This window comes from Manduca sexta, chromosome 21 (genome assembly GCF_014839805.1).
Source record: "Manduca sexta isolate Smith_Timp_Sample1 chromosome 21, JHU_Msex_v1.0, whole genome shotgun sequence".
Lineage (NCBI taxonomy): Eukaryota > Metazoa > Arthropoda > Insecta > Lepidoptera > Sphingidae > Manduca > Manduca sexta.
The window spans coordinates 3,802,947-3,828,910 of record NC_051135.1 but is presented as its reverse complement, the minus strand read 5'-3'; the positions used below and the strand labels follow the sequence as shown (position 1 = coordinate 3,828,910).

Genomic DNA, 25,964 nt, shown 5'->3' with positions numbered 1-25,964 from the left:
ACCTATATCTATCTATCTATACTCTATACTTATAATAAATCTGTAGAGAGGTCAATTCTGTACATGAAATATATTTCCAAAATAACTATCAGAGGGTGATTAGGGATCGATACTGATGCCAAAAATGCAATTAGTAAAATTTTTGTCTGTCTGTCTGTATAACCGTTATAGAAACAAAAACTACTCGACGGATTTTAACGAAACTTGGTACAATTATTTGTCATACTCCTGTGCTGGTTATAGTATACTTTTCATCACGCTACAATTAATAGGAGCAGAGCAGTGAAGGGAAATGTTGGGAAAACGGGAGAAGTTACTCCATTTTTAATCTTCCGTTGCGTGTGCAACCTTAATGGTTAAAGCTACGCAGAAATCATGTATGACGGAAATGTTCTCCTTAAAATTATGTAAAATATATCCCACGACAGCATATGTCTATCTTTTATGGTTGACTCACAATAACACGTGTAACTCCCGATAGCTTAGCAGTTCGAAGCATTCTTATTATATTTGTCTACTCTTACGTTTATAACACTCTCAGTCATCCCTAATTAAAAAAGTTATCTTCTATCTATCTATCTTCTATCTATATCTTCTATCTATACTTATAATAAATCTGTAGAGAGGTCAATTCTGTACATGAAATATATTTCCAAAATAACTATCAGGGGGTGATTAGGGATCGATACTGATGCCAAAAATGCAATTAGTAAAATTTTTGTCTGTCTGTCTGTCTGTATAACCGTTATAGAAACAAAAACTACTCGACGGATTTTAACGAAACTTGGTACAATTATTTGTCATACTCCTGTGCTGGTTATAGTATACTTTTCATCACGCTACAATTAATAGGAGCAGAGCAGTGAAGGGAAATGTTGGGAAAACGGGAGAAGTTACTCCATTTTTTAATCTTCCGTCGCGTGTGCAACCTTAATGGTTAAAGCTACGCAGAAATCACGTATGACGGAAATGTTATCCTTAAAATTATGTAAAATATATCCCACGACAGCATATGTCTATCTTTTATGGTTGACTCACAATAACACGTGTAACTCCCGATAGCTTAGCAGTTCGAAGCATTCTTATTATATTTGTCTACTCTTACGTTTATAACACTCTCAGTCATCCCTAATTAAAAAAGTTAACATTATTAAATATTTCATAAAAAAGAATCATAGAAATCGGTATAGAAACACCAAAGTTATACATGATATGCTAATAATAAGCCATCACGCGTGAATACTGAATCATGCTATAAGATTCCTTCGATTTCACCAGGATCCCATCATCAGACCCTGACCGGACAATCAGACCACCTGCATACCACCATACATTAAAAAAAACATCCCGACAAATTGAGCACCCCCTCCATTTTTGAAGTCCGAAATCCACGCGGGCGAAGCTGCGAGCGGAAGCTAGTCTACAATAAAGTTATGATTTTGGAAGCCATGTTAAGCTTTTATTAGCTTGAGTGCTCTGTTAATGATATCTTCTGATAGTTTCTATCGAACTCAGTGAAGAATTATTTTTTGTTATATTTGCCCATCACAACAAATTGGATTGGATTGTTAATTGTTTTGCTTGGGGCTCCGACCGCGTGAAAAAGATTTTCCGGGATTTATATTTTCCTGGAATAAAAATAGCATTCAGGAATAATGTAACTTGCTATTAGTGAAAATATGCCAAACCTGGTCTAAGATTAGAACATTCAAACAAACTTAATTTTTTTATATTAGTATAGATAGATAATATTAGCGACAAATCAAATAATAACACAAATATTAGGTGAAACATTTATTAAACATCAATAATACAATATCTTGTTCTACATTAAACTAAATTCGCGTTCTAGTATAAGTATTTTCCTGTACTAAATACTATTTGGCAGACTATTCAAAAGCGTGTCACTACTACATACATAAAATTCATAATAGTAGTATAATAGAATGTATATTTCAAAAATTCTAGAATATTCGTGTAGACACACCTATTATAGATTTAATTTGTGCATTGACAATCACATGAACGTTAAGGGCTATGCTGGGCATAGCGCTGAAAATTCATCACGAATTGAGTGCAATTGACGGATAAACTTGGATTTACCTATAGTCGATTGCAATGAACTAACAGGAATCCAACCCTTGTGATATCCTAGATAAAGTGTAGAAAAATATTCCTCGCGATGAAAGGGTATTAATATATGGTGAATGCTGGGCGTTTAGTGAGCGAGGAGCGTCGCGAGCAGGCGGAGCGGGGCGGATCCCTCGCGCTGGCTGGACGGCTTGATCGTTTATTCCTCTCGTTGTTCCGCTGAACCACTTCATCCTCTGCGCCATAGACCTTGCGGCGCGGGGAGAGGGCGCGCGGCGTGCGGGGGGTGCGCGCAGACCTACATCGAGACTTCGGACGCTCTTCTACCATCCATTCGTGCTCCGGCGAGAAGTATTCGTCCTGCATATCAAAATATCGATTACATACTTAGATCGAAATGGACATAAGATACCGCTAAATCCTTTGACTAGTCTACTTAGGATATGTATGTATTTAGTCCAAAGTGATTATTTTTTTTAATGCCATTCTTTACTTTTTTATTTTATTGTTATTTAAGAATAATATGACAAGTTTATGATAGATTAATTGTTATAGGTAACTTAAATTTATGAAACGTTCTAAGTATAATTTTTCATCTGTTTAGTTCTAAATACACGTGAGTCTTCAAATGACTGTGCATTGTTGTGGTGAAGTACTCAATTCAACAAAACACATTAATCGGTAGAACGAAGTTGACAGGACTCCAAAGGGAAAAAATATAAACTTACATTAAAAATCAACTTGATTTTATGACTACTTTTCTTTAAATTGTAAATTGGTTAATCACGTCATCGATGCTATTTTAATATTCCTGTCGGTTATTTTACCCCTCAAAGTCCCTTTTACCTCGTTTTAATCTACCAACAATACATATATAGTGTACGTGATGAGCATTGAATAAAACAAAAACGACTCACCATGTTCTCCAACAAAGATTTGTCAGGTAAGTGCACGTGTGCTGAAAGTGACTATACTGATGTACTACGGATGAACAATGCCGCTTATAGCTTCTCTAAAATAGTGATGCAATTTAAAAACACCATTTGATCGATTTGATATAGACTTTTTTCTGGTCAGTTAATGGTATTTTAAACTCAAATCGAATTAATGTGGAACGAATATAATATAAAATGTGGCATTGCGACACTATTTCATAAGCAGCGATTTTTCTGAGCTATTATGTACACATTTTAAATAAAACAAAAGTAAATGTTGTTAAATTGTATTAAATGATCACCATACTGGCATATAATACGTCTTTCGCGTCCACAAAATATTCTAGATCAAATGACAGAATAAAATTGTCTAAGGGTTACTATTAGCTTAGTTCGTATGGATTTAAATAGGTAGGTAAACTTTTGCAAAGCTGTAAAGTCTAAAATTAAAACTAAATCCTACATGAGTAACTATCGATTAGGAATCTTAGTCATCGTAATTTCTACACTTTTAGTTACTCATAAAAATATACCGATGTTATTTAAAATATCAATGCAAGTATTATTGTGACTGAATAGCATTACTGAATGGATACACACTATCTAGACCTAATCACTTACATCCATAGTTACATATAAAACATTGAATACTCTAATAAAACTCGTCAGTCAATCACAACTCCGCGCCTGTTCTCGGCACAGCAGAATTTACGTTTCTTCAATATATAAGTAAATATTATTATGTATTATAACAAGCGGTAAAAAAGCTACTAAAATGCCATGTGTAGATAACTACAAATTTAAGAAAACCTTACTCTGTGGGTGCAGTATCATTGGTTTTGTTGAATGCTGTGTCAAGAACTACATTCTACACGATTGCACTCCAAAATATAATACACTTATTTATTTAGTGCACAATCTAATAAAATATACATATAGAATGGGAAGTAACAAAGTTTATAAGCTATAATATATCCGCGAACACTACTACAAATACAAACGGACATTTATTTATAAACACCTGAAAATCAATACTTATTACATTAGTAAATACAATCGATCCGTATAGTTGTATAAATATAAATCAGTTATATTGGAGGGTGCGGTGCTGTGGTTCATGGATTTTAGAATATTATAATCACTGTAATAACTGTAGTCGTGTACATTGGTGTATAGAATATAACATAATGTTATAATATGTATCTAGCAAATACAATAGGAATTGGCACTTGATATCTATTTTCATACACAGCTCATCGGGATAGAATTCAAAGAAAAGTGCAATTGTCAAGGAAATTAATTAGTGATTGTACTAATGAAATTATGAATGCTTAATTTTTTATAATTAAATCAGTAATTAGCAAGACATTATTGATTAAAGAATTGCCCATGAAGATATGCGAATCATTATTGCGTCAGTCCTTCACATAACTAATCAATAGTATAAACATAAATATTTTATCATTCAAATAAGACAGATTTCGACTTTAAATACGTGTAACAAAGATAAAAATATACAAAAGGTTTGGACATTTGATTACAAAAGTTAGTGTTGTTTGTTGGAAATGTAAAGCGTGTGCTCTAACACTGCTCTTGATTCAAATTCTCGTCCGATTTCGGAGTCTGCGATACAGGCGGCAATGGACTCTGCATCAGAAAAATAGTCATTAAAACTCGGCTCCTAATAAAAAATCAATGCACACGAAAAAATACAATGGTTAAATGATACAGCAAAAGACACACACACCAAACCGAAAACGAAATGAAAAAAGCGCGTTAAATTAATCATACAAAAACAAAACACTTCATTTTACCCAAATCAATAAAATGAGTACAAATACTCTGGCTGAAACAAAAACAAACGTAAATGAACGATTGCAATGGAGAAAACCTTCACCGGAGAAAAACAAAAAGCAACCAAAATGACATGAAGGCACGACCGGCATGAAGCCTCACCTCCTGTCGCGATTGACTGCGGCTCGTGGGCACTGGCGACTGGCCGGTCATCTGCTTGATGTACTCTTTGTCTTCAAATATTTTGATCTCACCGCCTCCTGGTTTATGTTTTACATTGTCCAGGGAACCGACTTTACTTTGTGCTTTGAATTCCAATTTTTGATTTTCAATCTGTTTCAAAAAGTCAGTGTGCCAATGAACTTGTGAATACATGTTGTTATAGTTTTGGGTTCCGAAGGTTTATGATTTGTTATATTGTAATAGTAAATAATATAATTATAAATACTTGCTACATATATATCAATCTGTGTATTTGATTAGGTACTCATAATAAGAGTGTGTGTATATTTATTTATATTTTTAAACATAATGAGCACAATATAAGCGTCAAATCCAAATTAAAAACATAGTATAAAAAGTAAATAGAGGCAGCCAAAAGTTAAATCATAATAACATTTTAAGCAAGACCTACGGAACCCGAAATAATTTCAAATTAAGAAAAATAAACATTTAGCAAAGCTATTGCAAAATTTTATAATTGAACAGCGTTTCTGTGTGCTGAAAACCTATGTTGTAACAGTTTTATCCAATGACGAACATAAACTATTGAGTTTCGTAGCGTGCTAGTCTATGATATTCGTTTAAACCGTGAACGTAAAGGAAACATGTGTAACTGTGTATAGGTAGACGTGTGTTCTTATTAGATACGTTGTGTTACGTAAGCCGTTCGATATATTGCGATTACACGACTGGAACGAAATTTTTAAAACATTGCATTTATAGTTTGGATTATTGCCACGAATGCAGTCAAAAAAGATTATTTAGAATTTAGTTTATTTTTCCTTTTGATAATCATCGTGATGAAACATTCTAAGCCAATCAGCGTGAAAAAACACAGCCGCATGTCCCAAGGGCACCAAATATGGTCTGACAGCCCCTACAAAAACATCTAATAATCCGTAATAGAGTATTCCTTCCTTGATAGGAACTGGAATACCTAACTGACCTTCCTCCACAAAGTATTATAGGCAAAATGTTTATGTGATGCTCTCCATCTTGGCAGCGCCCACTTTATAAACTAAAAACAATAGTTTAACTTAAAATTGCCTTTTAAGTACTCAGAGATAAATGCGATCTTACCATCACATGCTTCTGTAAACTTATTTATAAAAATCATTATATATAACAAAAATTGTGCTATAATGTGCGAACAACGTGTAAATTTACTCACTGTTCTCGTAGCATTTTTTTCCACTGTCGACTAAAGAACAATTACGGCATTATTTCCTATTTGAAATAATATTACAAAATACGTCAATTATTACATTAAGCCTCTTAAATTAGTCTACACTTACATTGAGTGCAACTATAATGTGTATTTTATTATAGAATGATGATATGTTTGTTTACTGTCAATAAATTCTTTGCGAAGTGTTTTTGCAATTACATCGAACTACTTTTGTCATCAACTGTGCTATTATACTCTTTAATACTCACAGATACATGGATTTCCATACCTAAAATAGTATTGTTTCGTTGACCTTAACTATTATATTACGATAATGTATTTTAATTTACCTTAATAGCTCCCCCGCCTGGCTTGTGAGTTATGTTCGCTGTAGAACCCACTTTAGGTTTCGCTTTTTCGCTGAAATCTAGTTTGACAGTTTCGATCTTCTTATCTCCGCCTCCGGGCTTGTAAGCAGCATTTTGTAGAGATCCCACCTTCGGTTTAGCATTCCACTCCAATTTTGTGGTTAATATCTAAAAAAATTATAAAAAGGAGTAACTCAGTACATGGATATGCCGAGTAAATTATTAAGGGGAGGAAAAGGACCCTTGATAAAGTGAAATATGGCGTAATTGCGTCCGCTTAACATGCTTATTACAAGCACGCCATTTGAAATGTCATAATTCATATAAGTGAAGTACCTACAAGAACTGATGTTTCAACTTTATTTATTGTGTTTATAAAAATGTTCTCTTAAAAATATTAAGCAAAATAAGTAGATTACGTAGGAAAAGAAATTTACAATCCATTGTGGTGGTTATTTCTGGGTCGAGATTATTCGTCGTTGCCCGCTTTGCCTTTCAAGATCGTTAACCTTGTTTTCGGTCACGGTGGGTTCGATACTAATTTTATATATTCATTTACCTTTTTAGAACCACCACTAGGGGTGTAAGCTTCATTCTTGGCTGCAATTTTAGGAGTTATGTTACCGAACTCCAACTTTCGGTTTTCAATCTTCACTTTACCACCGCCAGGCTTATAAGTAGCGTTATCCAAGGAGCCGATCTTTGATTTCACTGCTTTCAAATTTGGTGATGGCGCGTTTCCAACTTGAACTTTATTCATTGGTACCTCTGTAATAAACGTAAACGCTCGATGAAGTCAAAAATATGAAGTAAAATATTTTATTTGCAAAAAAATCGACTATCTAACAAAAGCCCTAACTATAAATTAGGAATATGTAATAAATATAATGTATGTAAGAAAGAAAAAATTGCAATATTATATAGGGGACATACCCAATTTTCATTTTAATGCATATTTAGATAATTAATTTAAGAAGCATCTTTTAATGTTTAATAATACTTTCTTCAGTTAACGTAATCTTTATAGGGGTGTTATTATGTTTATCAATCAGATAATAATCAGAATTATCTCTAAAAGTTACTATAAACAATTGAACACAGACTAAGACATGTATTATATAATGGTTTACTACAGTACAACGAAACCTAAATAAATATAATTTTATTCTGAGACGTTCTATTCTCCAGAGAAACATTGTAGCTAACATTTGAAACAATAATATATTTCCTCTCTAGAAATAGACTTAAATCAATAAATTTATTTCACGCAAGTCGGTCGCAAACATGGAGCGCACGGCACCGCTTATAAATATTTTAATAGGGTTAGAAAGGCTTCGTTGAGTTATTACTTACTTTTCTTCTCAGCCGGTGGCGGGTTTTCTGGTGTCTTCGCTGTTGCACTCTTGCTCGATGATCGGGAGAGACTAGTTTTTAAGCTGTTACTCGATTTTTCTTTTGTGGGCAACTTGCTTGGAAGCTTTTTATTTGGCGATCCAGGGGAACCGTTTATGTCCTGCAATGTAAACAATAAACAGTGTTTCGCTGTCCTGAGAAAAAAATATTAAGTTAATTTTTTTAACATTATCTATGAAAGAATATGTGAGCTTACATTTCCTTGTGTAGATTCGTCAACTCCACTGTCGTTATCCCCATCTGATGAAATAAAAATAATTTTATTAAATAAATAATAATTATGTATTATTATATTAAATCATATATATTATTAGATAACTAATTCCTATTTTTGCTTGACTCATCTTACATTTAGATTATAATAAATAAGTCTGAATACCGTACGCTATTACCTTTCGGTCGGGCCTTAGGTGCAGAAGCAGCTTTGCGAGGAGTTGATTTCTTTGATTCTGTTGTTATAGACATGTTTAATTCATTTGGTTTTTTTGTACCGACCGGTGTTGTTGGTTTCGCATCCGGCACAGGAGATTTCGAGACGGGTTTATTGGGTGTAACTGCAAGTTTAGCCTCCTTTTTAACATCTGATTTTCCATCAGATTTTATTTCTGTTTTTATATTTTCAGATTTAGGTGTTTTCGGACGCGGCTCAGGAGTTCCATTTTGAGACTTATTGGGGATTGCAGCAGTCACTGTAATCTGTTTTGGTTCCGGAGAATCATCACTGCGAGTCAAAGAGGGAGAGCGATCAGACAAATCTTCTTTAGCTTGCATTTTAGGAGGCTCAGATACATTTTTTACGCTCGCTTGATTGTTTTGCAATATAACATCGTCATCATCATCTACCTTCTTCGCCGGTGTTGTGTTTGGTAACGTTCCTATAAATGATTCTGTCATTTTAGAACCAGATAAACGAGAATCGGGCCGATCAGGAACGTCTTTAACACTTTCATTGGATTCAGATGGGAGGCTTTCTTTAGATTCGCGAATATTATCTTTACTGTCAGTTTTTCCTTCTTGTATTAATCCAAGACCTGGACTACGAATTGCAAACTCTTCAATCCTGCCACCTATGGCGCTAACAGATTTTCGCCGATCGTCTTCTGCTTTAAGCGGACTAGGAGCACCAGGGGCGGCCGCGATACTATAACTTCTTCCTTTCGCCATTCCCGGCGCTTCGAAGCCGTTTTCAGCTTTGCTGCCATTTTGATTCTCATTTTTAATTTCACTTGGGTTCTCCAGGTTGGCTGGTTTGTTTTGATAATTTGCGTCAAGTCCTTTTAAAGAGCCTTGTGAAGGCTGTCTTGAAAATTGATCAGAAGCCAGTTGTACCCCGTTTTTATACGCCCCGTTGGTCTGTCCTACTTGTGGTCGAAAACCGTCTGGTGTAAGCGCACTTGCAGCTGTAGGCTGCCTCGGACCGAACTGTAAACTGTTCGGAGGAGGCGCTCTAATAGTTGGTGATTGTGGTCTAGGTCCCTGCTGCGGTGCAACAGATTGCGGACCAAATGGACGAAGTGGTGGTGGGACCGATCTAATCTGTTGTGGTGTTCCAGTTGGCGCTGGACCTCTAAGTATTGGAGCGCCGGCCCTGAATGCTTGCGGACCTGTCACAGGTCCTCCAGGTACAAATTGTGGTCTAGGTTGCACTTGCGATGGCGCAGGTTGTCTCAAAGATGGTGGTGTTAAACCTGTTCGTGAGTCGACTCGGATTAGTGGACGAACCGGCGGTGGCTGTGAAGAGCCGACGGCGTCCGATCCACCAGAGCTTGGAGGGCGTGCGTCCACGGGTGCCTTTACACAAAATAGAAGGAAACACCTGTCAACTTCAGTTTCCCTTTAATATCTTAACAAATCTTAATACTAAGCATTACTACCAATAAAGCGAATGTCTTCAATTCAATAAATCAATTTTGAGTTATGACGCAAATTCTTTTCTACAGATATTGTTAATACATCAATTAACGAGATAAATGACGTACGTATAAAATGTTTATTTGCAAAGTTATATTGCGCAATACAAAAGTAATTAACTTAATAAAAAAATACTGCGGAGGGCAGCGACGGCAACGCTGTCATCGCACTTTGCACTCCCCAGCGTGAAATCATAACAATCTAACGTTCGCAAAACAAAAGAAAATCTATTACTACACACACATATATTACTAAATAAAACACTACATATTACTAAATAAAAGACTGTTTAAATGTCTATTGCCTTACTTTGCTAAAATGGATGTAGAATATTCGTGCAATAAATATATTTTTGATTGTTAGGTAATCAGAGATGAAACTCATTTTATTATTATAAACAATTACGTGACCTGAAAATCATCTAACTATCGCTACTTATACAAGATTATTTCGTTTTATATTCCCTAACTTTTGTGCTTTCATGCTACTTAATTTCCCAGGCCAAGCGCAAGCGAACCGAACAATCGTCGATAGATACAAGTTGTCACGAACTCGGCCACTGGGTCAACGAGTTAGTTGCTCAAAAATATCCTATTGTTCGCAGGAAAAGGCAGAACGAAATAACATTTCCGTTGTCTTGACAAAAACAACCGCACATAATGATGTTTATGCTATGAGTCCTTGATCTAACTACGTCTGTCATAACCAGGAAACCCACGCCATTAAACGTAAATGCTATAATACCTATTGAGCTGAATGATAAAGCACTGATTATAACGATGACTTTCAACGCTAGGCTATTGATAGCATCTGATGGGTTCAGTTAAATTGACTTTGAACTTCGAACGCATCGTAAAATGGTGCCTGCTTAGGGTCTATCTCGACTGAAATAGAACAGCGACACGCAAATCGTCACTTCAAGTCAGATTTTACAGATACGTTGATTTTTCTTAACTATAAGTTAATGTAAAAGTGTCCGTAGTACAACTATAGAAGTATTTAATGCTGTATTTTACGTGACAGTGGTTGTTATTTATTTACCAATGTATTGAAATTCTTAGAATATTTAATATTTTTATATACGAAAGTTAGACGGCCCCATCGCGTGCCAGTCGTCAACTGTTATTGACGAATTTACATGAAAAGACTGTAAAATTTTGCGAACCTTATATTCAAATTTATCATAATGTTGCATGGCTGTCTTTAATATTTCGAAAATATTCAATCTTCTTTAAAATTGCAACAACAATTTATTGCATTTACAATTCTTTGAAAATTATAATGCAATTTTCTAAGCATGGATTTATTACTTAAAAGAAGTACTAAGGTGTTTGCTAATACAGGAAAATTTAATTCCAAAAAATTTCCTTTACTTTTTATAAAAACTTTACCTCTTAGCAAATTATAGTGGTGGAATTGATTACTTAATAGGTTTTAAGTACTTAATAACAACCCTTGTTCTTTTATAAAATAGTTCAGACATTCAAGGTTACATATAGTTCGCATCATTTTCAGAGCGAACCGTATCCGACGAATTTGCTTTCTTTCAGTCAAATTTAGACGAGTTTATTTAACCAAAGACACTAATGAAGATTGCTTTGCAGTGCGAGTGTGCATGTCGTCACTCAGTGCTCTCGTGCCTACACGAGGCTTACCCGATTGACGTTGTTTGCTTCCATGTTTGTTAAAACTAAAGCTAAACCACAAACTCTTGAAACTGTTAACTTTCTATATCATATTCTTCGCACGGCGAGGTGATCGCTTATTTGCGATATCTCCTTGAAACTATAAAAGATAATATTTTTTTATTAGCCATAAAGCCTCCACGCAAACCAACCTGCCGCCATTAAAGTGCTTCGGTGCTATGCTGTCGCGGGTTAACGATGCCAACTACAGTTAACTGCTAAAGTGTTCTCGTGAAATCTAATACAAAATATTTATGTACACACAACCTAAGATTTGCTTTGGACAAATCACTCGTGAAACATGACAGTTTGTTTTATACAATCTTAAAAACTTGAAGTGAAATTTATGGACTTACTCATTAAGATAATGACTTATGATATCCCATTAGAACTATTTTGACAAGTACACGAAGAGAAATTATTGTCGTGCCTATCTATTGACAAATACAAGCTAAATATGTTTGAGCATCGGCCAAGGAAATATAAGCAATTACCTAATTCCATAATTAGGAATATTAGTCATAATGCAGAGTCACTAGATGAGTATGTTTCAGTGTACTCATAATGTATTACCCTAATTTGTTTGTGTATTATGTCAACACAGCCCACGCTATAGAGACGTAAAAGATATATCTAAGTATTTGACATCTATAAATTAAAATGCACATATATTAGATTGAAAATGTATCTTTTCATAACATTTTGAATGAATAATAAAAATAAGTTTTCTCATAAAAATATGAATATAAATCCTTTCTTGGTGTGGTGACATTATCAAAAAGATTCGCAAACAATAGTTTCTTGTAAGGTTTTACGTCACTAATATACCTTACAAGATTAATTCATATTATTATTAAATGTATATCAATTAAACAATTACTTTGACATAAAGTTACTTAAACATAATACCCGATTGATATAAAGAAATTCGTTTCAGAAACTGATAATGCATCCCCAAAGTAAACTGATAATAATGGGTTAAAAAAATGTTTTGTCTGTAAAAGTCTTCGAAAAGTGCTGTTTTTGAGACATACGGCGCGCGGATGCGTAAACGCTCTTAAAAGCCCTGGCTTTTTTGGGCCTGTCTGATAATGGTTAATCTAAACGTTAATATATTACCCTGCCTATTGAACAGCCAAAAGAGATAAGGCGTTGGTACAGACTAAACTACTACAGTGAACATTGACCTCAATTTTTTTAAAATATAATGATATGCCGATTCGTTTGTAATGAATCATCTAATGACGTACAAGCTCATCCGATTTGCTATGGTAAAAAGCAATTGAACGACAATTAAATACGCAAGTAACATTAAGTGCACTTAAAAACTATGACTAATACGTAACAAAAACGTAATTAATATGAGACACAGCGATACTATTAATAATGCATGACAATTCCTATAATATTGGCGGTAGTGTTCATTGTTTAGTAATTATATAATACAAAACGCCCACAAGATTACAAACTAATATTATTTATGTTTCACATTAAAAATATTCGGTTAATATTTAATAGAACAGTCTTTATGAATTCATATTTATTTTTCTGTTTCACCTTTTACAAATATTTTTATTCGCAAGCAATAAAAATTATACTTAATGACTTTCGCTTTTCATAAATTGTCAGTAAAATATTGGCGTGGTTTTTAACGAAACCGTGGCAGTTATTGACGTCATATCAATCTACATATGTATTTATAAAATAGGAAACGTACTTTTAATGTAGGGCTCGCGTCATTTGTAAAACGTATATACATATACTACATGTGATATTTTCATAGCAACATTATTGTATATTTCTGCTATTGTCGTCATTTATATTTACTTGAGTTCGCGTGTTGTAAAATATTTATGTGTGTGATTCGATCAAAGCTCGGATAAATATAGTCACGCTACGTACACGTGTAAGGAACATGTTAGAAAGGAAATGATTTGGCAGACAGCTCGGCACTCCCATGGGAGTGCCTCCCAGTTGTCCGCAATGGGAGGATACAACCTCGCCAGCCTTGGCTAGTGTTCGCGCCCATTCCAATTTCCATCCATTACCCTTCACATGCCAGCTTCAAGGTGACCCGGGTTAAATATACCATAGATTATGTGAGATAAGGGTGCATGTACTATTATTTTATTACGTAATATTGCTGTTGAACAACCTTCAGGTTAAAGGGCAAATCAATTTGAAACCTGTTTGACCCATGGTTTGACACGACCTACTTTAAACGTACATAAAGTTAAATTATTGCTTCCATTCGTCGTTTAACGTCTAAGTTGTGAACAAATTCCATTATGGTTTCTGTTGACCTGTACGATATTTACATCGTAAACTGCAAAATACCGTGCAAAGCTAACAGGGAAGTCATTTATTTCTTACCCCTTTAGAATTCAGCATGCTTAAACGAAAAAAACCCGTACATAAAGTGAAATTAATCGGGTACGCATTTTTTGCTGCTTTTTTTTGTGATACTGTGTAATGAATAAGAAACTTAATTATGGAAAATTACAGTTTTTATCAAATCCTTTTTTAAGTCTAATTGTGTTTCCTTCACGAGGTTCATGAAGATAACGTGACTAGAAACATGTTTGCCAACACCTATAAAGATTTCTTATCGAACTGTGATAAGTGCCAACCATAATATTTATGATTGGGAGGTATATCAAATACGTCAATTGTGGAAAGAAAATTTTTATCCTTGTCACTATAATAATAAACAACGCATCACTTTAAACTGAAGTAATGAAACGAACATTACTCTGTACCAATTGCTTTTTATTTGTTTATGACATATATAGAGTAACTAGGTAAATTACAGTAACTGATGTCGTCAGGACTTATAAGTCGGTGTAACTGATTGGACTGCAGGGTTGGACAATAATATTTATAATTATATTAAAATTCTTAGTATAAGTTTATTTAGTCTAATATAAACATCAAATTTATTTATTTAATTTTCTATTTAGACGAATGCACAACAATGTTTCTTTGCTAACTATTGTAAAAGAACTCATATAAATGGTAAAACTTATTATCGCTTCATGAATTTGTGGTTGTTGACGAGCGAGCGCATTGTCGGAAAGGCACTTTGTTAAAAACTTAGCGAGGAAAACTCACTAGCGTCATAGCCGTTAGCGTCAGCGGCCAAGTGACGTGGACGTAGTCAGTCTCTCTTGCCAAATGACTCAGTAGCGATATAAAATCGAGCCGGCAATCTAAACATCGCACATTTCGCATCAAACCACCGCGCTACACGTTGCTATTTAAATTAATATATATTTCTAATGTTTGTAAACGGTACCGAGAACATAACGTCTCGATTGGGAAATATTCATTTGAGTGTTCAAAGTAAGTGTATTTTGATTTGCAATAAACCGTTGCCGTTCTGTGATCCGTGATTTAAAGGATATAAAAAAGCAGATTATCGTGAGGAAGAAAGTTTGTGAAGATAAATCAAATTTCGTTTTATTTGCGGATTGTGCTATACTGTAGGAAGCGTAATTACTTTGTTTTGTGCGGAATATTAAAGAATATGGATTTCACGAATGGATTACAATGTTGCGCTACTATTTATATTTATATGGATATTTTATACAGCAATTCATATTTATAAAAATGGCACTGACATCGCAACATGAAAATGTATAATTTTGTTCCCTTCTTGAACTAACGAGCACGTTCCGTTCGTTGCAGGTAATATGCAGCCGAAAGCCGACAGACCGCCGATGTGCCCTAAGGGGCAACTGCCACAACTCCACCTGACGCCGTCGGGCGGACAGAAAAAAGGCGACACAGGATCACCGCAACTAGGGGCTGGCAACCCGAGCCTATTGAAGCCTCAACACGACATCCCACCCACACCGCCGCCTCAAACCAAGCCGCAGCCCCCCGAGTTTTTCCCACAAAGAATAGGATAGCCAACCGGCATCAATCACTAGAATAAAATATTGTTATAAATGGCAACTTGCCATTTTGTTGGAACACGGGCTTTTCGGAGTCGTATAAAAATACGCCTCGTTATATTATAAGCTTCGTAGACGTCGGAGACGTTTGAGGGAATTCAGCCGCAATGGGTTAGTGCGTCAGTGGATGGTGTTTTGGTAACGATAAGTATTTGAGACTGTTGTGTCCACGTGTGATCAGTAACGTGCCGGATGAATGCAATTTATTAGTAGTGTTATTAGGAAATATTGAATATATTATTCCTATGGTTATTTAAATGTGTTTCGTGGATTCCTAGTTATGAACGTACCTTGATGATAAGTACAAGTCAAATAAATGTCTAAATGGGAGAATCATTAACAATTCCTACTAGTAGAGTCATGGCAGCTTATTTTTAGTATTTTTAAATAATGATTTAGAATAAAACAATTTACTAAATGATCGCAAATTGCATTTGTTTTCAATAAAGATGTCAATATGCATGTAATGTGCCAAATTTGTAACTATACATTAATTTCAGATATACTCATTGTCAATTACTAACCATAAAAATATTTAATCAATGCAAATTTAAACCTTATTGTAACCACTGTAAATATAAATACAAGTAAATGTTTTGCGAAAAAGAAAATTATTTCTATACTGCCTGCAATATCGCTAAGCGCTACGGCCAATAAGAAGCCTTACGATGTACTGTGAGCCAGTATTATACACCTACATATTATACTTAAGAAATGTCATGCAAAGAATTTGTAAATAGCAAAACGAACGGGGGTTGGGTCAGTCACTTTTACCCTAATTTTCGTCTTACCACGCATGTGTAACCGTCATTATACTCAGCACGTGTTTATTTATTTAAATGGTTAAACCTAATTAGATATTATATCTTATGAATTTTGATAGTGTGATCCAAAAAGAAACGATAAAACAAATGATAACAGTTTAACTAACTTTTAAATAACTTAATATTATACTGGATGCATTATCATTATCTTTTGTTAGTTATCATTGAATATATCCTGATATATTAAGGTGAATAATATAAAAAAATACGAAGCGGCTGTAAACTCTGTATTTCATTACATTATGGTTTACCTACACTATCAGTATACCAAGAGGCAAACAAGATCTCTATCTTAATACAATATTAAATACACCTACGTACAAAGTAAATGTATTTATTATTACGTTCCCAAAAAGGCGACGCGCCATTCAAATGGCAGGCGTCTTATTACTGACAAGCTCATACCCGCCTTGTTACAAGCTTATTGCGTCACCGTGTATTGGGTATTTTTACTCTTTATTATGCTGCTTAGTTATAAAAGAAATTCATTAGCTTAGATCTATTCACAAGACATCTTTTATCAATAAATGGGAAAAATATAATTTTACTCATATACAATAGCAAATAAAACACAAATCCTACCTGTATTCCCAAAAGGGTATGCAAAAGATCACTTAGGGCACTAACTTTTCGCCATGTGTGTCTTGTCCTTTCATGGGATAGAAGGCGAACCTATCCTCATATCGAATACAAATGCCAGACTCCAAGCTAATAATGAAAAGAAAAAAATAATATGCATTAACCAACCCTGGATTCGAACACGAGACCTCAGAAAGAAAGTCAAACCGCGCACGCAATACAACTACACCACCGAAACAGTATACATAATATTTTATATAGTAATATAATAAAGAATATAATTATTTAAATGTATTGAACATAACCTAAAAATCTTTGGCAGAGTTTTCTAGAATAGATTATGGTACAAATTATATTTAAAATTACTCGTATAATTAGGTCCTTTACAATGGATTACTATCACCAATAAAATATATGCGATTGTACGTAACTTTATCTTAAAGTAAATCGTTTATCTCTACATCACAATCGATAAAGAAATATCCTATATACTTAACTAGAACATATACGACGTATTAAAATAACATCGCTCTATATATTCTAAAAGAATCACAAATAAATATACCTATGTTATATGTTTCTTGAACAAACAACGTTGCGTAACTTCCATTTCTGCGCGTTATCCCATTTCTTTTGGAAAAAGTGTTATATTATTATACATATAACACAAATAACTGGATTGAGTCATAGTGTGACTCACAAGGGCGCGAACCACCTTTTAATTTATTGTTTAAATATACAAGCGATAGTATCGTAGAGTTCCGTATTCATAACAGCTTTTAAAAGTCAATATCCTGCATCCATTAGGCTCTAACCGTTTTGAAACTCATCTTCCTTATTGCCAACTTGAAACTATTCGGTAATTGCTGACCTTGTGTACAAACGTATATTATATACGAAAATAAAATTTTAAAAGAACTGACATTTTCATTAATTTTAAGATAGGTATATATTTTGCATTAAGTTGTCCTCTATTTATACAAACAATAGGTAGGTACTTCCTATATACGTTTGATTTATGTCTTGAATTGAATGTTGTATCGAAATGGTGTTTAGTTAAGTTACATAAATTCATTACTTAATTAAATACATTACTTGTTACAAAGCATTAATTAGCCCATATCATGATCTCTTATACTCTGATATATAGAAAAAGTAATTTGTCGTGGGTGTCAATAAACTTGAATTCAAGTGATCCAATTGCCGCCGAGTACATGATATTAGCTGACTCATCTCCAAAATTATGCTCGCATTTAGTGATCTGATAAAATTCAGAAAATATCTGTTACTCATATTTGTATGTTCCCTCAAATATTACGTGTTTTCATCAAAGTAAATTACTTTTTTTGCCCGGATGCGGTTCTTGTAAATATTATTCATAGATAATTAAAAGAATTTTAATATCAATGATAATCAGGAAAATGTTGAATAGAAAAATCTACGCATATCATTATCTACGAATGCATCCTCTGATATGGAGCATATCTACTGCATCGCTGATCAAACAACCTTCGCAATCAATCATCTTAATTGCATTTAATATCTTATCAGATAGTAACACGAAATTGAATCGGTAAATCAATAATTAGTTGAAATACATGTAACGAGATATCGTTTGAGAAACAATGACTAGAACAATTGTCTTCATTACATCGACTCACAAGAGCTTTAGCACGGAAATAGCGATGCGTTGAGAGTTGAGACTTGTGACACACAATTCCAGTTCTAGCCTATGTCATTTGTTTATGGCGTAGATAAAAAGAGCAATCAGAATCTTTTCGCGATGTAAAACACATTCACGTAAGAGGCGCTAGTGATGCCTCCGCGAATATTATGGGAGTGTCTGCGGTGTTTTGCGAAACATTTATGAAATTATTGCCGTGAACACGATCGATATCTAGAGCATGAGATGTCCAGCGACTACTAGTACTGCCAACAACATTGAATGAAATTATCGAATCGGACAAGAATGTTCGGAGTGCAAACGCGTGAAGCCTTTTCGGTGCTCAAAGAACTATTGATTATGGAACTTACCTCTCGTGAGACGGTCGAGATTCACTTGTCTATGGATTAAATATTATGCTCAGATACTTTATGTAGATTACTGAAGCTCAGATATATATAAGGGCGCGTTCCGCAATGGACGCCGGCAAAACCTGAAGTGCCGTGATACGTGCGGCCTCTATCGGCGACTGAAGTATGCAGAGACTACCTAACGTACTAGACAGGGCCCGGCCTAATTGCTCTCCGCCCTTTTAAATCATTACATAAAAGTATTAATAAGCCTAAGTTCATTTTATTTATTTGTAATGCAAATTACCTAATTTTTAAATAAGCTACATAATCAATTTTCCTGTACAAAACGAGAATTAATACCTTGTGAAGATTTGAAAAATATATGTATATTCGTGTATCTTATTGTATTAAGGCTTTTGATATTATAACGTGTTTGTCCAATTTTAAGTTACTTATATAAATCCATATTACGAACTGTATTTTAATAATATCTAAAGAGAGCGCCTATCTAAATGTTCATAGCCGTTCGAAAGCGTGTCTTGCGCTCTAAAAATTGTGCGCGCGCAACCATCGGGCATTTCCCCACAGAGGAAAACTCACACTGCCTGTATTTCAATGAAAATGAATACATACGACCCTTTCTATAAAGTATTACGACGTATTACGACGTATTCCTATAGGAATATAGTACATTTCGCAGTTAGGACACTATTACAAATAACACACATTATTTTACACATATATTACTAAATGAAAATTTATATATAATCTAAATTAAAACTCTTAAATTATTTTTTATTATTTCATAAATTTACAGGAATTATAACTTTATCGTCTTACCTACACAGTTACAAACAGTTAAAGATGAGTCAAGCAAAAACCTGTTATCGCAGTTAACGCCTTAATTTCACACCAATTACCTGAAACAATACAATGAACATAATATTATACATGTATAGGTATATAACAGACGAACAACAAAATGTATTTCCCAACTACGGAAGGTTTGATTCCTGCTGTTACGTAATTGCTTATTCAACTTTGATTGGTGGCTCTAATATTTTATTTGCCACATAACGTGTATAGCCCTGTTGCCATGATACGCAACACGTACCGCTCCACATGCTGGGCAACATTATACAAAGTTTCAAAGGAATGTGAAATATAGTCTACAGATGATGATATGGGTATAACTCAAAGATGAAATTACACCCGCTACTATACAAATTATGCACATTATGTCTGTCCTATTTTTTAATAGCTATCTGGTAAATTAGCTTAAAACTATTTTCAAAGTTATTTACAATACAAAACCCATTTTTATGTAGAGTAAGATAAATATATCCTTGCCTTTAGCAAAGCGGCATGTCATGTCCGACATGATGTTCCTGTACGACATATTTCACAATCGCATAGACTGTCCACCTCTATTAAATGAAATAGGTATAGCAGTGCCTCGACGTCGCACTCGACACATGTCTACTCAACGTTCTACATTGTCGTACAAATTATAGACAAAATTCCACCCTGGTACGCCTACCACATACGTATAATAAGAAGTTCTCCGACATCGACTTGTTCTGCACATCAAAAAAACAATTCAAAAGACAAGTTAGTGTGGTTCTATCTGAAGACTGAGATTTCACTTGCTCTTGCTCATACACGCACGCATCTACACGTATACACAAACACACATTCACACTGTACTAATGAATTCAATATCTGATAATTAAAAAAATTATGTACTCCCACAGATTTATGTTTTATGTCTTTTCATTGTATTAATATGAGGAAATTTGTAATTGGCCATATTTAACCTAATGTAATTAAAAGAATCATTGTATTTTTTATTAAGATCGCTGTAAATTTCCCAAATAAATAAATATCCGGAATTAAAGGGTGCAGGAATTTAGATGTTTATGTTTTTCTGTACTTTGTAGTGGTATCTTGCGCACACTCTACACAATGCCTCAAGCCTCAAGAGGAGGGTGTCCTAACAATTACTTCCAAGAAGGGTTAACGTCACACAGTTTGTAAACGAACACGAACAAAACAAACTGATGTGGTCACACATAATTAATGATTTAAAGGCATGGTGATACGACAGTTTAGCGTAGGAATTTCCAAATACAGTGCTTCCTAACTTATCTAATTTTGTCACGTTCTTCTTATGAAATCGATATACGTAAAGCAGTTACATAGAAATATTCAATATAAAAACATATTTATCCCGAGCATTTAAACGAACCGCGCCAAAATAAACACATTAATACATATATCAGGAATTTCTAGAAACATAAGGTAAAAAATACACACACATGATGAATTTATTGCATAATTTTATCTATTCGATATGTTAAGATAAAGTACATCGTAATGCCTAATATCTACTGAATACTTAGTACAAATCAAACTCCGACCTTTTACGGATCAAAAGAAGATTGATGAAGATTTATCGAAAGGAGTTTGAGATTACCTATTGTGGTGATTTGTCCATAAATTTAAAACTAGCTTTGGTGCGCGGAATTGCCCACGTGGGATTCGGCTTGCCAAGAAAATATAAAAAAAAATAACTCGCCGTTTTCTATTCAACCTTACTCTGCACCATATTGAAAATCGGTTACAAATCTAAAACCACTAGGTTTACCCATGAAAGCGTAACAAACAATCATTACTTTCGCATTTATAAGTATGAATACTTAAGATGGTATTACCCCAGTAGGGAAATACGTTTTTGAGGAAACTTTACAAAAACTATGTTCTTGTGTCTTGAAGCGTAACGCGGTAGATTTTCTAGTTACCTAAAAAGTGGTAGGTACATTCCAACATATTGATTGTGTGTTTAACTAAAACATATTTGTTTTGGCTATGACGTGCCCAAAGCCAAAATAAATATTCTCAAACTGTGTAGAATATGCAAACTATTTATAATTAAAATCTAACGATCAGCCCTGGCTTCGCTAATGTGATTGTAAATGACGCGATGATGAAACTGCAGTAAAATTTATTACATTGTTTTTAAGTATTATGCCAATAAGGACAAATGACTTTGTTGTGTTATTTAGTTACAAGCCTGCCTACAGATAGATAACCTTAATTATTGTAACAACAAAAAAACAAATACCTAATAATTGTTTTTTTTTTGTATATTATTATTTATTACGCCACTCCACTAATCATCGGATGGATCACTTTGTCCGGCCCGAATAAAAAAATAACTAAGTCCCTCGAAGGTTGTTAATTAATTATATTACTATAATTAAACGATCGACCTTTCGAGTCTTACCCCCTTATTCATAGACGTTTTTTATCTAACGACCGAGTAAGGCTGTGATAACAAGTCTGTTTCTCAGTGCTGACGGCATGGCAGTCTTCGCAGTGCGTAGACGTAGGGCCGTTGTGATTGGCTAATATTGAAATACAACAATAATAACCAATCACAACGGCCCTATGTCTATTTCTCAGTGCCGTTGGGCACTGAGAAACAGGCTTGTAATCACAGCTTTACTCCGTCCTTAGATAAAAAACGTTTATGAATAAGGGGGTTAGTCATTTGTTTTTATCATACAAATTATACAATAAATATGATGGCAAGAGTTAGATGCATTCCGAGCTATCTTAGCAAAATACCCTAAGACAATCCATATACCGAAGAAGGCCACCGCGAGTTTCGGTTGGTATGCTTGTGTAAGGTATACAGGGTTAAGGACTCGGTCTAGTGCTCGCTCGGATGATGTTATATTCCCGAGTGTCGACATTGGGCCATAAGACCGGTGTAACCAACATAACCGTTCCAGTCACCCCCAAGTGTGGGTAGTAATAAAGTGTTCTTTGGCCGCGAAAAAAAGAGTTTGATGAAGTCGGTCACCAGAAAATGAACCAAAACTTATTTTATACAACAGTTATTTTAACCTCATTGAATCTCATAAATGCGATTAAAACAAAATGCAACGTAAGCTCAATTATTTATACGCAAAAACATAGTTTGTACGAAAACTTTGAAGTTATTCAGTCCTTGAAAATTACGAGCATTTGGGCCGAAAGTTGTCGCAAACCGGAAGCGGATTTGCAATCGCGTGTCTTCGCACATTACCCTGTGCGTGCCGTTTGAGACGTTCGGCTGAAATATGCCGAAGCAACGTATGCCATTTTGTTATGGAATATAGATAAATAAAATGTAACATACATGCACCCTTCTTATTTATCTTATGTTTTATTTTTAAAGTTTCTATATTTTATTAAATAAAATACTTTTAATTAGATCGCCAGAATAATAAAGAATACGATTATTTTTAAATAGCTATGAGAGGTCCGTATTCACAAACGTTACTTAAGTAAGGAGCTGTGATAAATTTCTCTCTTTCTCAGTGCCTACGGCATGGCAGCCATCGCAGTGCCTATTCATAGTGGCATTGGGATTAGTTAATATTAAAACACAATTGTACTTCAGATGGCTGTCAGATAAATATAGCTGAATAAAGCCAGAGAAATTATGCGTTTGACATTAGACATTAATGACAGACATTATGCGTCCGGGCGCACTATACGTCCCCATAGTATTCTTTGTGAAAACGGATGATAGTATCAAGACTGGCAGCCATAAAATTTTATGCAAAATATGATTAAAAAACATGTTTGTAAAGCCGTATTTGGTATAGCACTCTTGGCATATCCTAGGAGAAGTGACTGGTCTCTATATAAATATAGCAGTTATTGCCCGTGATATTGTTGTGGCTTTGTCTGTCTCTAGGAAAACAACGACTGGTTCTTTACAAATACTGTGGTTATTTCCCGTGATTGCGTGTCTCTACAAAATAGTTAACTTAATAGTTTACTTTTGAATATAATGAAAATAGTGTACCTACTGTGTTCTGCGTGTAATTTAGATCCAAGGATATCCAGATAAAGTTTTTTGGTAATTTTTTAAATTTATAAATATGTGATTTGCATCGTAATTCGATTAGTGTCCAAAACTGTATATTTTGCTCTCTGTCACATCAAAGAAAAGAGGCACCGCAGCGCCAAAAAAATATGGACGCGTTCAGCTAGCACATATCTTGGATTATTGACCTTAGTGCGCAGGCGAAATGACTAAAGTTATTATAAAAACACTTTATGGAAGAATAATCATGAAAACAACACAACGCTGTTTTTGTTCCGACGCATTAGTCTGAATCCGATCTGGGAATGCATTAATACTAATTCTGAAATAAAATACTTTTAATAATGTATCTCTAATGTTTTTTTTATAAATTATACTGTAATCTTTCACCTATAGTAACAGAGTATTGATAGCAAAACCAAAGTTCGTTTTATAACTTCTAACAACTATACTAGCGCCATCTATCGCCGGACTTGTAACTTACTTCGTAAGCTTGACTACGCGCGAATTTTATTATTGTACCGCCTCCGCTCAGGACATGACTTCAAGATAGCTAACTATGACGCTTGATAACTTTATAAGTATTCGCAAGGTGGCGCTGTAAATTGTTTCAACAGCATTTTTTCAGAAAATTATGTTCTTATTGCGATTATCAATATTAAAAGTACGGCGACAAATTAACAAATATAGAAAACTTATTCTTACTTGGCATTAAAATAAATTTTCTTAACAATGTAAGTACAAACTTGCATAAAAAGTTTTTTTTCAATACTTTGTGCTAAGACAAAAAACTCAAACAACGGTAAATTTGAGTCCATGAAACCCGACTGCGACTTTTTGTGTTGGGAATCGCTCGGGACAGTGCGGTACAGCGATTCCAATTTCACTCCCCCGTACACATTTACAATTCTGGCGGTATTTTACGATTTTTTGGCCATTTTCACATTGTAGTCTTTCTGCACAATATAATAGCGTGCCTTTTTTCGGGTTGTTAATTCCCTTATTTGACTAATTACCTAAATTATTTTTTGCTTCAGCCAATGAAGTATCTTAACGTATGTAGCTATGTAGGAAGTATAGTAACGTTCCTTAATTAATATCGACTTACGAAATAATAATCTCCAAAATTATGCCGGCCTGTTTAAAGATGAACTACGACTTACTGTTAGTTATAATTAAAGCAGTATGTGGGTATAATTATGAACTTTAAAATTTAGAACCAATTCCTACTTGATGCAAATATTACTGTAATAATCATAGTAAGTATATATATAATATACTTAACACGTATCGAATAAAGTTTATAATTAAAAAATACTTAGATATGTAATGAACCAAATCCCCGGCAAACGTATGATTTCATGCTCCAGCGTAATATAGGTAGCAGTAAATATAAATGAGCGGGCATGCGGGTTGAACACCGGGGTAGGTGTCACAAAAAGCGAAGTATCAATTACTTTGCGGCCACACTAGCCACATTATCTATTTTAACTCACTTCAGGAGCATCTATAAATAAAATAAATACCATTTAAAGCTTTACGATCTTTCCGTTGCTGTCTATAAAAATTAAGTGCCAAGTGACAATGATTTATATTTATCATCTGGTCACATTAAGAATCCTTCAAATTTAAGAGATCAATATTGTTTGTCCTTTTAAGGGGTAGCTGAAGTATGAACTATGCCTAATATTGTATGGTATATATTCTATTGATGTAATACTATTTAGCACTACGCACAGGACTATTTAGCACAAGGCTTTTCCCTTGGCTACGCCCGCGTTTAATTCTTAGTTAGGCACAAAGGTAGTAAGTAGGTATACCATAGGATCTTTCAAGATACTACGATTTTTTACAAGTAATCTTACAGAACGAACACCCCAATGCCCTCCAAGGTAAAGCGTCGTCACTCGATGGTCGTCACACTTTCGATTCGAAGTTATATTATATTCCACTTCTCAGAATATGTAGCTGTTAAAATTAATAAATTAGTCTGTTCCAAACAAAGACATTAAATAGTATTTGTTAGTTATAGACCGGACATTAAACCCAAATTTGTGCTTCAAAAGTTATTACCAATTGATAAGAAGTCGTTGTCTTATTTGAAATATCCGTACGACAAG

General features: G+C 34.3%; 1 protein-coding gene and 1 long non-coding RNA gene across 4 annotated transcripts; one reads left to right on the top strand and one right to left on the bottom strand.

The window, feature by feature from the left end:
• Window positions 1-1,860: 1,860 nt before the first annotated feature.
• Window positions 1,861-11,652, bottom strand: LOC115444197 (microtubule-associated protein tau). 3 transcript variants are annotated; one of them, XM_030169887.2, is made up of 8 exons: window positions 11,558-11,596; window positions 8,384-9,782; window positions 8,188-8,231; window positions 7,932-8,091; window positions 7,138-7,346; window positions 6,561-6,746; window positions 4,983-5,153; window positions 3,300-4,673 (listed from the first exon to the last, which is right to left on the bottom strand). In XM_030169887.2, the coding sequence occupies exons 1-8, from the start codon at window positions 11,579-11,581 to the stop codon at window positions 4,608-4,610; spliced, it is 2,259 nt and encodes a 752-aa protein (XP_030025747.2). In that variant the 5' UTR covers window positions 11,582-11,596; the 3' UTR covers window positions 3,300-4,607. The 3 variants fall into 3 exon arrangements, with proteins under 3 accessions (XP_030025738.2, XP_030025747.2, XP_030025763.2); XM_030169878.2 differs by lacking the exons at window positions 3,300-4,673; window positions 4,983-5,153 and adding an exon at window positions 1,861-2,451 and having other exon boundaries at window positions 11,558-11,652; XM_030169903.2 differs by lacking the exon at window positions 4,983-5,153 and having other exon boundaries at window positions 11,558-11,647.
• Window positions 11,653-14,705: 3,053 nt separating this feature from the next.
• Window positions 14,706-16,590, top strand: LOC115444221. Its single transcript, XR_003938718.2, has 2 exons — window positions 14,706-14,929; window positions 15,275-16,590. It is a non-coding gene; the product is annotated as an uncharacterized LOC115444221 (long non-coding RNA).
• Window positions 16,591-25,964: the final 9,374 nt, after the last annotated feature.